General features: G+C 44.7%; 1 protein-coding gene across 4 annotated transcripts in view; it reads right to left on the bottom strand.

The window, feature by feature from the left end:
• The window catches only part of KDM4B (lysine demethylase 4B), a 91,682-nt gene that overhangs the window by 10,271 nt on the left and 69,188 nt on the right, over positions 1-12,223 (bottom strand). For 3 of the 4 annotated variants that reach the window (XM_063358094.1, XM_063358096.1, XM_063358097.1), the window contains 6 exons: positions 11,641-11,761; positions 7,753-7,931; positions 6,371-6,593; positions 3,648-3,724; positions 3,403-3,458; positions 2,829-2,937 (listed from right to left, as the gene is read on the bottom strand). In XM_063358094.1, the coding sequence (XP_063214164.1) occupies positions 2,829-2,937; positions 3,403-3,458; positions 3,648-3,724; positions 6,371-6,593; positions 7,753-7,931; positions 11,641-11,761 (765 nt within the window). The remainder of the gene's footprint in view (positions 1-2,828; positions 2,938-3,402; positions 3,459-3,647; positions 3,725-6,370; positions 6,594-7,752; positions 7,932-11,640; positions 11,762-12,223) is intronic. The other variant, XM_063358095.1, reaches the window with a different exon arrangement.

Genomic DNA, 12,223 nt, shown 5'->3' with positions numbered 1-12,223 from the left:
TGCGCAGGCCCGTAATACACCATTAATCAGGAAGCATGCAAACCGCATTCTTTAAAATGATGCAATACCCACAAATGGGCCGAAAACTCTGTGCTTGGAAGGGGAGGCTGGTGCACGCTCAAAGAACAGGAGATACCTTTAAACAGATCACTGCAACTCCTTCTTACCGCAGCCCTCCACAGTAACTTGAAACAATACAAACACATAAAAAAAATAATCACAGATATCCCCTACCCCCTCTTTCCTTCATTCATTCACTTCACCTGTCCCCAAACTTCACATCATTTCTTCTCTCCTTTTCCATCTTTTTTAGCAACAAAGGCCATCTTCCCAGTTTTATCTGGTACCGCATCAACTGCTTCATTGATCCAACACCAGCGCCTTTTAGTCACCTTCAGTTCATCTTCCTAAACGCAGCTGCACCCCTCCAAAACCCAGACACCCCCCAACTCCTCCACTGTCTCCTCACGTGCTCCATGAACTACCTGAAAATTCCTATAAAGAATCCTAAAAGTCTCCACGATGGCTCACGAGTGTGTTTCTCCACACAATCTTATCCAATTTAAATTTCCTTTGTACTTCTTCAGACACTACACCAATGCTATAAGCACCACTGCCTTTACGTTTTGCCAGCCAAATTAATTTTTTTTTTAATCTTCACCTAGTTTATAACTCTAAAACCCATTTCAATTTAGATTTAATCATAGAATCACAGAATGGTTTGGGTTGGAAGGGACCTTAAAGATCATCTAGTTCCAACCCCCTGCCCTGAGCAGGGACACCTCCCGCTAGACCAGGTCGCTCTAAGCCCCATCCTGGAAAATTTATTTGCGTTCTTTCCTGTAGCAAACGACACTCATCACGCCACAATGTATGCGGTGACAACACCAACAAGCTGTTTTCAGTAGACATGGATGGCACGTGCACACATATGTATGCACACATAGTGCCTTCACAAGCACAGACCAACAGAGCAGAAGGTTTTTTATAATCAGCGTAAATGCAACGATACTTGCCCGATGACATTCTCGAACACAGAGTAACTAGGCTGAAAGTCTACTTCTCACATCCCAGCAGCGGGGCTGGCTGGCTGGGGGCACCAGCCACCTTACAGAGGGCTCACACTGCCATGGGAAACTCAAGACCAAGACCTGAACCTGTGTCCAAAGCGACCTGGACCAGCCAACGTGCTCTGCTGGCAGCGTCCTACAGATGCTGGCAGAAATAAAACAGCACTACACCTCTAGAAAAGTCCCGCTGATGATGATGAAGCAGCGTGCAGCACCATCGATGCAAACGCTTTCCAAGAGAAGTGCTTAAAGCCTGGCTTTGGCAAGAACGGAGCTACAAGCCAGGCTCCTGCTGACTTCAACGTAAGGAGGAGGTGCCTGTGAATCACGTCCCTGGGCTGCGTAAGTCAAGGTGCTTCATATCCACATTCCCTACCTTTCCTGAGACATGAAGAAAGCATGAGGTGTGAAAGGAATACAACGATGAAGAAATCAACAAAACTATGAAGCTTTGGTTCAGGAAGGAAAGAGAAAGATGCAGCGGGTCTGTGCAGCTGGGGACAGCACAGCCAGGGCTTCGGAGCAGAACGAAGCAACAGAGTTTTACGTATGTTAATGCTGTCCTGACTCGACAGGATGGTAAGGCAGCCACAGAAGAGTTAAAGAATTAAGTCATGTTTCCTTGTGAGGCTCCATTAAGCAATACAAGTGAGCCTTGTGTAAAAGGATTTTCAGTTCGTCGTTACAAGTGCGGGTAATGAAGAGGATGCATGCTGGAAATGTCAGATGATCCATAAAGAACCAGTGCGGCAAGATTTATCACTCTCACATCACACTGCTCCATCACCCCACCTGAATAATGAATGCTTTTTACGTTCACATTTGTGTACAAAACCCATTTGCACAACGGAGAAATAACTCTGGAAGCAGAGATCCTTCCTAATCTCTCACCCAGGCGCCGGCTGCTGCCCGCACTGAGCGGCTGCGCAGTTAACGAATACATCAACACTACGCAACGCATCACGGCTGCATCACCTTCCCCGTACCCACTCCCAACTGTCGCCCAGCTGACTTCAGTACCAAAAAAGCAGCAAAAGCACAATTTATTTTGCAATAACACACTACAGTGATGGGGCATTAGCTAATATTAAGATTAATTGCTCTGAGCTAATGAATCATCCATTACTAATCCCCTCAGCTGAAGCTACGCAACTAAATAACAAGCTGACCTGGACTTTCATTAAATTCTCTGCAGAGTCTCACCTTGCAGTCGTGGTCACAAAGAAATGTTTATTAATTTCTACAAGAGATTTCTTGATAGAAAAAGAGAAATATTGTAAAGAAAGACGAATCAAATTCTAGATGAACAAGGGTAGATTCACATGAGATATCATGAGGAAAACCTTTGCTGTGAGGGGGGTGAGCCCCTGGCCCAGGGTGCCCAGAGAAGCTGTGGCTGCCCCATCCCTGGAGGGGTTCAAGGCCAGGTTGGACGGGGCTTGGAGCAACCTGGGCTGGTGGGAGGCACGGGGTGGGCTTTAAGGTCCCTTGCAACTCTAACCATTCTGTGATTCTTTCTAGTTACCACGTCCCCTCTCACTCCTGCCACGCAGGGCTTACAGTAAGTGAAGCTTTTGGGTAGTTTAGACCCAACTGCCAGGTGGGTCAGTGTCGCAGGCTCTGCTCAGGGTATGAGTGCGCGATAACGTCACCTCCAATCTCAGCTACTTTATGATCCCACACAATGTTTTTCTGTCTAGTTAAAGCCTGTTTCTTTGGCTCTTGTTCACAAACACTCCACAGGTAAAAGCCACCTACCAGTTTCCATCTCTGCTCCGGAATAGCGCTGATATCCACAGGATGACGCTCTATTACATTGAGAAAACGGGCCTCGGGCACAGCAATAGCACAGATTATATGGATCCACCTGGAAAAAAAAGTTAGAGAGAAATCAGTCTACCATTGTTTGAATTAAATACTCAAGAGGGCAGTTAACATTTCTCCAACTCCCTCAGTATCAAGGAATATTTATGGTGGTTGGCAGCCTTGGCAACATTACCAACTGATTGTTAATCACGGTCGCACAAGGTAAATGTCTCTGGAACAACAGGGATCAACCTTCTCATGCATCTGATCTTGCATGATACTAAATATTCTCTGAAAAGACTTTTCTCTGAGAATGAACCAAATTTCACAGTGTTCAGAGAGACGTGACCCCTGCTACCGAAAAGCCCGGTGCAGGGTATAAGCACAGTTATTCAAGCTCATCCTGCCAACTTAATGAGCAGGAGTTACTTCCAAAATGACAAAACTAGGTGCTACACTGGACATCAACAACACTGGAATATTAGATGCAGTACGGAAGGACAAAATATTTAAGACCATCACTTACCGCCCATCAGCGGTCATCTGAAGAGCTCCTCCCCTGAGATTACAGAGGCAACATTCCTGTAGGAACAAAACTCCTTCAGAACTGGACCAAAAAGCTCTGTCAGACTGTCTATCTTTCCCAAAAACTGACTACAGCACACCTGGGATGCAAAGGCAAAGTGCACCCTCCCACCACCCATCTCTGTTGAAGTATCTAATTAATTCCCACGGTAGGTTTTCTTGTGTCTCCAGAAGAGCGATGCTTACCGCTGCCCACGCGTTGGCTGAGCACCGTGAGCAAGACCAACTTTCATTCACCAAATCTGGACGTATTCCGTAACAGCCTGAAAGAAACAAAGTTAGATCCTTCAGAGTTTTGCTAACAGTCTGCAGTATTGACTTGCTGACTTTTAAATTCAGAAGCATCTTTGAAATCAGGTGTAGCATTTGAATTCAAAAGCCTAGGCTCAGACAAAAGTCATAAGAAAAGTCATAAGAAAAGTCATCGTTGGGAACAGGGGCAGAATTTGGGACCAGCAGGTCTAAAACCAAACAAAACCACACACAGGTAACCCTCAATATTTTTTCCCCTCTTTGGCAAGGACTACGACAGCAGTACTTTGATTCTTCAGGCAAGATCTGGGCTCAAAAGTGATGTTACTACTGCTGGAATGCACTCACACATCAAAACAGCTCAGACCACTGAATTTTAGCACAACTGAAGCAGTCATCTTTGCTCAGTGGTAATATAAGGAAGGACAAACTAACTAACATTGAGAGGAAATTAAATACATGCATTTTACATATTTAACAGTATTTCAACTAAGTTCTCATTGTATGAAGTGTTAGAAACATCTGACTTTATAGAGCGTCAATGACTGTAATATGCAAGAACCAAATCCTCCTACATACTCCCCTGCAGCACTAGAATAGTAAAGTGGTATTATACTCATTATAAAGACGGGGAAATAAGACAAAAAAAGCCCTTAAAATTCTGTAATAGGCACTGAGGTTTGCCACTGAAGATAATAGGGACAAGACACACAAATACTTTTGAAAAATTGGATCTACGTGCTTCCCTCCAGCTTGCAAAGAAAGCCTGATGCAGAAAATAAAGCATACCATAAATTGCTGGCCAGCATCCTACCTAACACAAAGCTCACCCCATGGCCTCTACCTATCCTAACAAAATTGGACATAAAATTTCAACTGGAGAGTCTCCAATTACTGAATTAAATTATAAAGAAGTTATTCAGAAAGCACCACGATTGCCACAATAACCTGATTTATAAAAATCATCCACTTAACCAGATAAACATTATGTCAAAAGAAGTCAATAATATAGATCCACAGCTGTCTTCCACACCTGAAGTCTCTTTTCATCATATGGCAAATCACAAAAGCAGATTCAACGCCGTCCTTGACAACAGGCAGAGGTGTCGAGTCTAAAACATTGATCTGGAAACTGAGCTGAAAGGGGACAGATGCCCATAACGGAAATACTCAAAACACTCAAAAGGGTGTAGAACGGCATCGATTTCTCGCCTCAGGACCACAGGTAGCTGGGCTTTGGGATCCGAGGGGAGAAACAGTCACGCTTACTGAACACCAGACCGTCCCGTAACAATGATCCTAATGGAACAAGGAAAGTATACTCTTTTTATGGATTTTGTCAACACCTTAAAAGCCCAGAAACCTTCACAAAGTCTTTCTTCTCTGTGTGTCCTTGCTGCCGTCATAACTTAGCACAGCTAGGCGAGGGCACCTCTCAGTAACGCGGAGACTGCCAACTGGTTTTCCAGCATGCTGTCAGATTAACCAAAATACACCTCAACGCTGCAATCCTGTAATAAAAGGAAATGGATTCTCTGCAGCAAAGTCAAAGGAATATCACAGTCCAGAAGTACAAACAGTGACAAGGAAACGACGAGACGCTGGAGACCACATCAGACTAGATCTAACTTCTATCCCACCCTCAAGGGTAGGGCACAGCCGAAATAGCTGAATTTCTGAGACTGCAGATGTCCGCCACCTTGCCCACATCCCTCTGTCCCTACACAGAATTTGGCCACTGAAACCATCTGGCTAGACCGGACTACCGAAGGCATATGGATGGACGAGATGCAGCATCCCTGTTCCGATCGCTACAGAGACAGCAACTGGTGAAGCAAGAAATCAGTCTTTATCCTCCCGCTCGCTCTGCGGCACGCGCTCATACGGGCCAGAAGTAGCCATCGCCACAGACGCAGTACAGAACTAAAAGCTGCGTTCCAGTTCTCCACGAGGGACAGTCATGCCGAGCTGCACCGTGACCTGCCGACTATAAAATTGGAACAACAAAAGTAATTCCAGCTGATGCAAATCAAATAAGACTTCCCATCTGTCAAGATCCAACAGCTGAACAGTAATTCGTCACATCTCCTAGTACCAGCGCAAATGTTAACTAGATGTCGCGCAATCTCCAGTGAAGGTACACTCTACCAGGATTAATCAGATCTGCTTTTAGACATAACTATCAGGGAAACGGACAGACGTATGTTCCCTTTGTAATCAAGTGCCGTTTCTACAAAACAGTAACACAGACACTAATAAAATGTATCTCAGGAACTACTCCACGATCTCTGATGCACGCAGGAACAATACAACCTTACCCAGCAGACCAATATTTGAACAAGCGAAGAGCGTGCCATCAGCTTTGTGATTTCTGCTTTATTACAAAAAATGAAAGATAACAAAAGAACCTTTTCTGTGAGACAGTGAAGAATCAGCCAACAAAACAAATGGTAGAAAGAACATTTGTGTGTATTTTTATGATCAGGGACTGCCAAGATGGACTTGAATATACAAACATACTAGTACCAGAAAAGGAGAAAGTGGGAGCAACAGGTACAGCAAGCACGGCAAGAAGGAATTCAAACATAGGCAACATACAAAGAAACTTGTGAGACTCTCAATACCCAAAACGCTTTGGCGAAGGAGGAGACACTCACTGGCATGAACCTGCAGACAGCATTTGGCACAGGATATCAAGGGACTGGTTCCATCCTCTCCAATATATGAATTTGAAGGAAGGGGCTCTGTGTTTTCTCCACTTGAGGTAAAGCACATCTCCGGGATCAGAGGCTTGGTCTTTTGTCCGCACTTTGAAAGGTGGACGAAAGAGGTGGTCTCCCCTGCAGAGACTGGGGCAGCTTCTTTATCCATCTGTAAAGACTCCAAGAGAAAACACCATCATATGGAACCGCCTCTTCCCTGGTCACAATTTTAACCTTAAAGTCAGAGCACCTTGCAAAAACCACCATCCAATACCTGACACCACGCAGCACAAATAACGAATTTTAAATCCTCTCTTCTCCCGCACCCCCCACCCCTGTCTTTTGCTCCTCTTCCTCAGGCCTGTACTGGGATCTGTAATTTATTCTGAAAGCTCAAGGAACCACTAGAATAATGAGACCTTTTCCCTGTTCTTCTTCTGTAAAAATCTAAATTCCTAAATTGCAGCGGTAAACACCAAGGGGGGGAAAAAAAAGAAGAAAATATTACTAAAAGCAAGACCTTCCTTCCTCCTCTCCCATCTTTTTGGCATCCTTCCCTACTCTTTCTGCAAGAATTTCTCCAGAAGGGCATTTCAAGGTTTCTGGTAGCAGACCAGAGCTAAAAACAATGAATTAAAACAGCCCAGCTGCACCCAGTTGTCCTTACAACCATTATACAACACCACCCCGCAATCAGAACAGATATTTTATTTTCGGTCTGTATAATAAATCAAGAGATTTTATTGAAGGGGGAGGTGGGTTCTGCTTTTCTCAGAAAAAGCTTCCAATATATATATGTGCATCTGCGGCACATATTCCTAGTGGACACACAAAGCCAGACTTGGCTCTGTAAGGATGCAAGAACAAATCAATACACAACTGGGCAAATAACTAATTCATCTGATAAATTTTGCCTTTCTGCTCATAATGTATTCCAAAGCATATTGGTAGTTTCCAAAAAAAATGATCTATGTGCTTACTCAGTAAATTTTTATTTTGCTGCTTGTTTGCATATATTCAGAAGTCCGGGCCCGTAGCTAAACAAGAGCGATCACACGACCGACACGGCACCGTTTCTCCGCGTGAAACAGTGTTTGCAGTGCAAAGCTCTTTATGTGCCATTTCAAAAATGAAAGCTGACAAAGCCAGAGAAGCCAGGAAAAATGACCAAAAAAGGCTCCATCCGCTGCCTCTGTCAAATCCAAACACGCTTCTTTGGCGTGCAAATTTGCATGAGCCTTCTTTCTTTATTACAAAGGTCTGTATCATGTCTTACACAGCAGCCCCCACTCGGCACCCACCGCCGACCCGCCCGTGGGAGCGGTATCAGGAATTACCTGGTTGTAGGGGTAGAAGAGGGTGCAGACAGCACAGTATGGCTCACTCAGGGCAGCAGCTGCATTGAATTTTCTTTCAGCTGGGAAATTATGTGCTTTATTCTTCCACTGGAGGGAAAGTAAAGATTTCAAAGCCTCTGGGTCACTCATATCTTCCTCCCCAGAAAATGGAAATGTTTCTAGAAAGAAAAAAAAAAAATCACAAAACAACGGACAGTCAGTAGAGGCAAAAGAGTCTGCAGAGAGCAGAGGTAAACACAGCAAGGTAGGGTTAAACAGCTGATGCTTCAGCAACACAAGAAGCTCAATAAGAACATTCAACTCGTTCCTCATATGTGTATGCCTCAAATAACTCCTTTAAGGGATATAATCAATTTATGGGTAGGAAAGGCAAGACAGACACCGATCACCTAGTGGAACTGGCCACGAGGAAGAAGAAGGAAGAGAACCTAGATTTACTGCCCTCGTAACTCCCTCCACTTTCTACCTGTGGAAACCTACAGCATCCTTTTAACAACGCCAATTCAAAACGCGTGATGCAAGTGCGAGGAAATCCCCCCTTCCTTCCTCCAGCTGGGAGCCACTTTCTCTGGAAGACGTGCACGTAGTTCGTGCTGGTTTGGTGAGGCCATCGCCCAGTTCCCACTGGTCAGCAGCCAGTCAGTTTAACCCTCCCCAAGCGCATCCCGTACCTGCTTCTGCACACCTGAGTCTTGGCCATGAGACGGCTGGGCTTCCAGCTTTCATTTCACTTTTCTGAGCTGCGTCACAGCTACTTCCATCGCGTGCGCACCACTAAGCCTTCAATTCGCATTCACCACCAGCTTTTCCTCAGCCAGAGCTGTGACAGATACCGCTTCTGCTAATTAGTTTGCTAATTCTTTGTTTTTACGAAACCTTTAAAAGGCCCTTGGCATTTTATCATTAAACCACCGCAGACTCCATTCGTGTCGGTCTGGGGGTCCAAGTTTCTTACCATTCCTCATTAAGGAATTTTAAGTCACTACAAGCGTTAAAGAAATTTTCCTCGCAAGATGAAGTGTAAACCACTCATTTCATTGTCAATCTGCAAAGTTTCCAAAAGAGCAGCTTTGGCCAGGGGAACTCAAAAACATCTCAGTGGAACATTATCACCATAGCCCAGAACGCTAAACCAAACCGTTCACTGTTAATTACTGGAAATACGCAGTTAATGTTCTGCTCTCAACAAGTCCAAGCCTCCTCCCCATTTCTGCCTCCCTTTTAAGACCTTCACGCTCCCGGGTTACCAGAAATGATAAAAGGCACTTGCAGTAAAACACTAATGGCTAAGTTTACATCTCAGATTCTAAATGCTCCCCCCAACTAATCCGATATATATTTGCCAGACAATGCAGGAAATTCTATTGAGTTTAATTAATCAATCCTTTCTTTGAGACGATGAATGCTGTCTGTGTATCTCTGTCATTACAAATGAGGGTTACTTCCTAAAAAGCATCTTTTCTTCCTATATTTTGATTTTTATCTTGGTATCCAAGGGCTAACAATAATTGCTAATACCGTGGTCTTTTCCACAGCACTGCACAGGATTCTGCTGGAAAGGGAGACGAGCAGGAACAGCCTTGCCGGGGGCGAGCCAGGATTTCCTTCCGAGGGAAGACACGGCCCACGCCAGGAGCTGTCGGCCAGTTCTGCCAGCATCCCACCAGCACAGGGCCTCCTAACAAAAGTGACTTCCAAGGACATGTTTGTAACTTCAGCTCCGTGCATTTATGTGTCCGCACCTTGTGTAAGGCACAGGCAAAATTTAAAATACACCAGTGACCTCATGTATGCAGCTGATGCTTTCAAGACACCTCACTGCCGAAGCAGAGCTCAACCCTCACCTTCTGAAGACATCAAGGACCTTTAACAACATTTTAAGACATGAGCCAAAAAACAAACCACGTGTTTCTCCAAATTTTAGTCAAGGCACATCAGGAGACAAGAAATGATTTATGATACCAGTGATATCAATGAAACCAGCATCATAATCCAGAGTGACAGACGGAGAGAAAAAAAGGTAATTTCTGTTGTATGTTGTGATCCCCTTCACTCATCCCAGGATGGATTCGAGGCGAGACACAGCATTCACGATGGCTCCTACATTTCAAGCAAGTTACACACAAGCAGAAAAGGCTAATGCAATTAGTCTCAACTGAATCTTGGTGCACCATATGCCTTCCCTTCATTTCCATGCTCACTCTTCCTCACGGCAGCCTCCAGACCATCCTCACACATTAGCCTTGAAAAAGAGAGGAGTGCAGAGAGCTGCTTCTATTCCCTGGCGGGGAAGGGAAGAATCCGTTTGATCAGATTTTGCCCAACAGTGCTGTAAATCAGTCCCTAAGAAACGCCAGCTTTCACAGAAAGTTGCTCCTGAGTCAGCCGAGTCCCCGTACACCATCCAAAAAGTCAAAACAGTGAAAAGAATCTGTCTAATGAGGATCCTTCAGCACAAAGTTTGCTGCAAGGTCTCACACCAAACAGGAGAACAAATCTCAACGGCCTTTCAAGGCTTCACTCCACATTACACATAAGCAAGACATCAAACGCAGCACCCCTGGTAAGGAAACAGAGCTATGGATACACAGAATACCCCCTTCCTACACAAAGTTTCTCTAAACCCAATGATTTATTCTCTGAAGGACTGCGAACAGGAAAGACGTTGTCCTTTTGAATATAAAGCTGAAAGTTCCTTGAAAGCAGGGACTGCCAACTACACTTTCACGCACCTGCCCCAGCATGCAAAACCTTCTTACACTGGACTTTTCTATATTCCGAGGAGTTTATAACGCGGGCATGTCACGCTTTCAGCCCAGCTGGCAACTAGAACCATGCAGCCACTCGCTCACCCCCTTTTCCCCCCAAGAAGGGTGGGGGGAGCGGGGAAAAAAGGAGGGGAAAGGGAGGAAAAAGAAGTGTGTTGCGATAAAGACAGTTTAATAGAAACAATAACAGAAAAGGAAAAATAACAATAATAATAATAATAACAACAACAACAACGGGGGTCACTCTCACCACCTGGTGGACTGGCACCGTCCCAGCAGCGATCGCGGACCCCCGCCCCACGGCCAGCCCCATTTATGTACTGAGCAGGACGACTGCGGAAGGGAATATTTCACTGGCCGTTCCATCCTTCTGTCTATACTGCTGTGGGAAGCTGTAAAAAGTCCTTAAATAGTGTAAATATCCCTTAGCAACAACTAAAAATAGGTATTATTGACATTCCTTTCACTGCAATCACCAGAAAGAAAATTAACTCTTTCCCAGCTGAAACCAGGACAGGGCAAGACCCAGAAGTGGTAAATTACACCACACAACAGAAGTGAGAGGTAAGAGTCGGTTTTTTCCTAGACTGTTACGGCATTCACAGTGACTGGAATGTGGGAAAAGAAAACACAGCGATGTACCGTTTAGCGCTGAGAGATTTTCTAATTCTCATTTCCGGATCTGCCAAGAAAAGTTGGACCCCAACATTCACAGGAATTAAAAAGCCAATCAAAAACTTGGAATTAACTTCCCCTACACATAACAGCAGCCCTAACCTCCACCACTCTCCGAGGTGAACAGATCTCGTTTGAATGCAGTATCTAAGAAGGAGCTTTTACTTTAAGATGTTATTTTCTGTGAACTATTGGTTTTTTCCCTTTGCCCAAAATGTTGCCTCATTCTGCAGCCAGCAAAATATTTTTCTTGAGAGAAAAAAGGGTGGGAGGTGAGAAGGGACACCTCCCACGGATGAATTTTATTTCCATCTGGGTTATCAAAATGGGAACATGCTGCATTTTCTATGAGTTAAGTGTAACACACAAAGGTTCAGGCCATCCAGCGATGTTAACGACTTCAGCAATCTTTCAGAGCACTCACCCTCATCGCTCGAGGTCTCCTGTTTAACCACTGACAACGGGGAGCGCGTTGGTGGTTTGCCCAGTGGATGACGACGACTCTTTTTTATCTCCATCTTCATTTTTGAAAAAGCAGAAGCAGTCTGTAACAAACCAGAATAAGCTGGATGGGAACCCCGGAATATCTTGGCAAGCAAAGGAGAGTACAGGACAACCAAGGCAGACCCCTGTCATAAAGAGTTCCTGAATTTATATAGCAAACTTTTCACTCCTGCCATCAATTAAGCCTCCCAAGCCACTTACTGTAGTAGATAAAGCCGAAGTTATCTCTTAAGATGTTGGGTAAAGGTAAACTACAGTGGGTTTTGTTAAAATCAGAACAGCTTCAAGCCTGCCAATTACACTGGCTTATGAAAAGTCTGGTCAATCACAGAAATCCCTAGGAACTCCTGCACGAACAGCATGTACAGAGCATATAGCAGCAGAAACATTCTACCGGCATAAAATGACGGTGCATTTTATGACAAACGTGTTTATATTGTACTGTCCCCACTGCCCTGTCTACCAGCCAACACTGGAAATACTGCGGAGCATCCTCGTCGCAG

Source organism: Chroicocephalus ridibundus, chromosome 22, assembly GCF_963924245.1.
Source record: "Chroicocephalus ridibundus chromosome 22, bChrRid1.1, whole genome shotgun sequence".
NCBI classification, from domain to species: domain Eukaryota; kingdom Metazoa; phylum Chordata; class Aves; order Charadriiformes; family Laridae; genus Chroicocephalus; species Chroicocephalus ridibundus.
The sequence above is the reverse complement of the archived record's forward strand: the minus strand, read 5'-3'. Positions and strand labels throughout refer to the sequence as shown.